A 3,443-nucleotide genomic window follows, 5' to 3' on the forward strand; every position below is an offset into this window, starting at 1 on the left:
GCGTGTTTGCGTGGGTGTTCACACCACGTGTGAGCCATCGCGCCACAATACGAATCCTCTCGATTGTTCACTATCTCCTCCACATCGCGATACTTGGTTCGAGACATGACTATGGGTGAGTGAGCGCAAGCGTTATTCGTGGATAGGGGAGCATATATAATTTTTATACGGAGCGAGGATTATTATTAGAAGTTTCATTAAAGTTTCATTAAAGGAGGTTCGTTTTAATTGATACAATGTTTAGCGATAATCTTCGTTCGTTCTTTTTCTCACATCAATTTGACATTCGGTAGATTAATAGATAACCTTCGTCGTTTAAATTTGCTTCTAAAAAAAAAAAAGATGATTAAAGATTAAAGAAAATATTCAAAATGAAATTTGGTGTATTTATTTTTCGAATATAGAAGAGTTAAAATATAGAAGCGTCTGAAAGTGAATTTTTTAATATAAAATTGAGAAGTGTATGAATACAATTTTCAAAGCTATTTAATTTTATTTGTTTTAGTTTTTATTTATATATTATTAATAATTCTAAATAATTTTATCATTTTATTTTTGATTTCATTTGTACACTAAGTTTTGAACGAAATCTACTTTCTGAAGGCGAATAGTGAAAACTTCATCAACGAATGATATTTGTTGTAAGTCTATTTTTTGACCTCTCTTTTTTCTTTCAGTTATAAAAGAACTCATTATATAAGAATATTAATTATTTTATTTATTTTTCATTATCCTTTTACTAAAATGAAAATATTTAATAGTAAAAAAAGTCACATAGATCTTACAAGACTGATGAAGGATCATTAATAAATAATATTTTTTAATCCAATTTTCAATTAGTGTAAATATAAATTTTTACAAACTTCTTAACAAGTCTCCCTATAATTTAAAAATATATAATATATTTGAGGACACGCGCAGGAATTTTTTCAGATTCTTCTAAAAATTATTATCATTATCGCTAAAAAATGCATCGAGCATGGAAGACTCACGTTTACATTTTAAAAATACCATAAATGTGTTTATACAGCAAGGATTAAATTGCAAGGTAAAAAGCATCGTTGCACGAGACGTATTGTATATCTTACACGTTGAGATGCGTGTAGGTCGCGAGAATGGTCTTGTGCGGGCAAACGTCGTTTCTTCCAATCCTGTATGCCCCTCAAGAGTGGGTCGGAGCACATTGAACGTATTATCCAGCCAGATTTAATATCATCAGCTTTCCGCAATTTCGCGATAGTTTTTCGAGAATATAATTCAATGAATAAGAAAAAATGTGAAGAAAATATAATAAAATACCTGTAAAATGAATGAAACGAATTATTTTTGTTTTTGTAAAAAGAAATACGATTTACGATCGATATACGTCTAAATTCAACAGTTTGTGTTAGTTCGTGATTATATAGTCAAATCCATGCATCAGTTTTTGATTGGACGAATTTAGTTAAAATAGTATAATTTAGTTTATATTTTGGTCTTTAGAGTAAAATATAATATAGGAATAAAGATAATAATATATTAAATCTTCATTGCACAGAAAATTTAAGCAGCGTATCTGCAATGATTTGATTGCAATGATGAGAAGGAAGAAGATTCTAGATACCAAGAATCACAAAAGTCACGTGACTTGTGCTTATATTTTAAATCACCAGATGTCGTTATTAGATCACTATTTAATTTCGATGAGACGAAACACTTAATACTTTATAATTAAAATTGATATATATTTTTCGATATTTTGGAAGAATCTTATTTTTATTGATGAATGAAATATTTCCTTTTAACAAAAATTCTCGTTTTAATTCTAAATTCATTTCAAATTTTCTCTTGTTATTGAAAAAAGAATTTGTTTAACGCTTCATTCATTCTATTTTTCCTCGATTCCTAAATGTTCTTATGGAAATAATTAATTGGCTAATCGGATGTAAATCGTGCTGTCACAAAACGTAGATGCGTAGACGAGGACACGATTGATCTCGGCTGAACAAAACGCTCGATTCTTCCACAACTGTAGGCGCTTCGAGTGGGCCGATGACCACTGAATCAAGAACCACAGTTCGCTCAGGCCACGAGCGCCCACGAGCGGCGCACTCGCCCACGTAGACCAATCCTATCTCGAAGCTACGTAGGTAGTGCCGCGTACATTCTTCGTGTCTCTTTTAGTGTGATCCGAATATCGTTTTCGACTCTGTTCATTCAAATCCCTTCCTCCACTTACCTATTCTCCGTGGTTTACGCAGGATAGAAACAATCATGCCTTGTATCTTGTGCATAAGTTCCGACTGAAAGTTAGGTTAACTTATAAGATTGTATCCGACACGAAATGAATAGAAAGATAAAGTTGCGTTTGATAGATGGTGTTACGTATAAAATTTAATATCTTATGAATTATAATTAAATTATATACATATTTTTATCCTTATTACTTAGAAATTCATTCTTTTGAATCAATTAAATGAGAAATTTTTATATGCCAAAATTAATATTAATAACATTAATGCAGAAATTTAAGAAATTTTATTTATCATTCGAAAATTAATTATCAACACTAATTAAATAAATAAATATCAATGAAATTACATATTTAATTATATCGTATTCAATCCTCATTTCAAAATAGAAAAATTTCTATTTTTTTTAAAACTCTTTATTCTTTTCTGCTTTTCCGTAAAATAGGAAAGGCTTGGAGAATCGTATTTCCTCGTATTACACAATAAGCATTACGAAATGATTCTTATACGCATTTAGCGAATTTTTACCGCTTAAAAGTTTTGTAAAAATGATGTAAAATAATATTACATTCTATAAACTGAACATTTTTGAACGAAAGCGAGAACGATTTGTTCAATTCGGATGAGGAAACGAAGAAAGGGACGGGAAAGAAAGACTGACGGATCTGGTATCGTTTCAGGTGGGGATGAAGCGCGTGTCGCGAGGGCGAGAGGAAGCGGACGCGGAGCATTACCGAGCCTCATCCTCGCTAATGGAACGCCCTTGTCGAGAGTGTCACCACCTCGCGCGGGCTGGCCAGTGCGGATCAACGAGGCGACACTTACTACCCCGAGTCAATCAATTCATTATCAGCAGCAACAACAACAACATCACCACCACCACCAGAATCAGCATACCTCGAGTCCAAGCACACCGAGAGCTGTCGAACAATGGGCTAGCGAGCGGGCAACATCGTCGGTTTTGTCGGTTGGTCGTTCCGCATCACCATCCTCGCCAGAAACAACAAGGAGACTGGGAACAGGATCGTCTAGAAGAGTTTTCTCGTCGTCGAGTCGAGTTAGGCCAGGAGGCGGAGGTGGAGGTGACGGAAGAGGAGCAGAAAGAAGCACAGAGATCGGTAACGGTATCCATTTCACGAATCACTGGCAGGAGGAAGAAGAGCTGGAGGCGAAGAAGAAGGAGGAGCACCGAAAGCGTTGCGTGGACACAGC

At 34.2% G+C, this 3,443-nt stretch overlaps 1 protein-coding gene across 1 annotated transcript in view; it reads left to right on the forward strand.

The window, feature by feature from the left end:
* LOC102673145 (protein sprouty) overlaps positions 1 to 3,443 on the forward strand; it is an 18,594-nt gene that overhangs the window by 10,260 nt on the left and 4,891 nt on the right. Inside the window, exon 2 of the mRNA XM_031508382.1 lies at positions 2,912 to 3,443. Within this exon, the coding sequence (XP_031364242.1) occupies positions 2,912 to 3,443 (532 nt within the window). The remainder of the gene's footprint in view (positions 1 to 2,911) is intronic.

The sequence above is a fragment of the Apis dorsata genome, unplaced genomic scaffold (assembly GCF_000469605.1).
Source record: "Apis dorsata unplaced genomic scaffold, Apis dorsata 1.3 scaffold_85, whole genome shotgun sequence".
NCBI classification, from domain to species: Eukaryota; Metazoa; Arthropoda; class Insecta; order Hymenoptera; family Apidae; genus Apis; species Apis dorsata.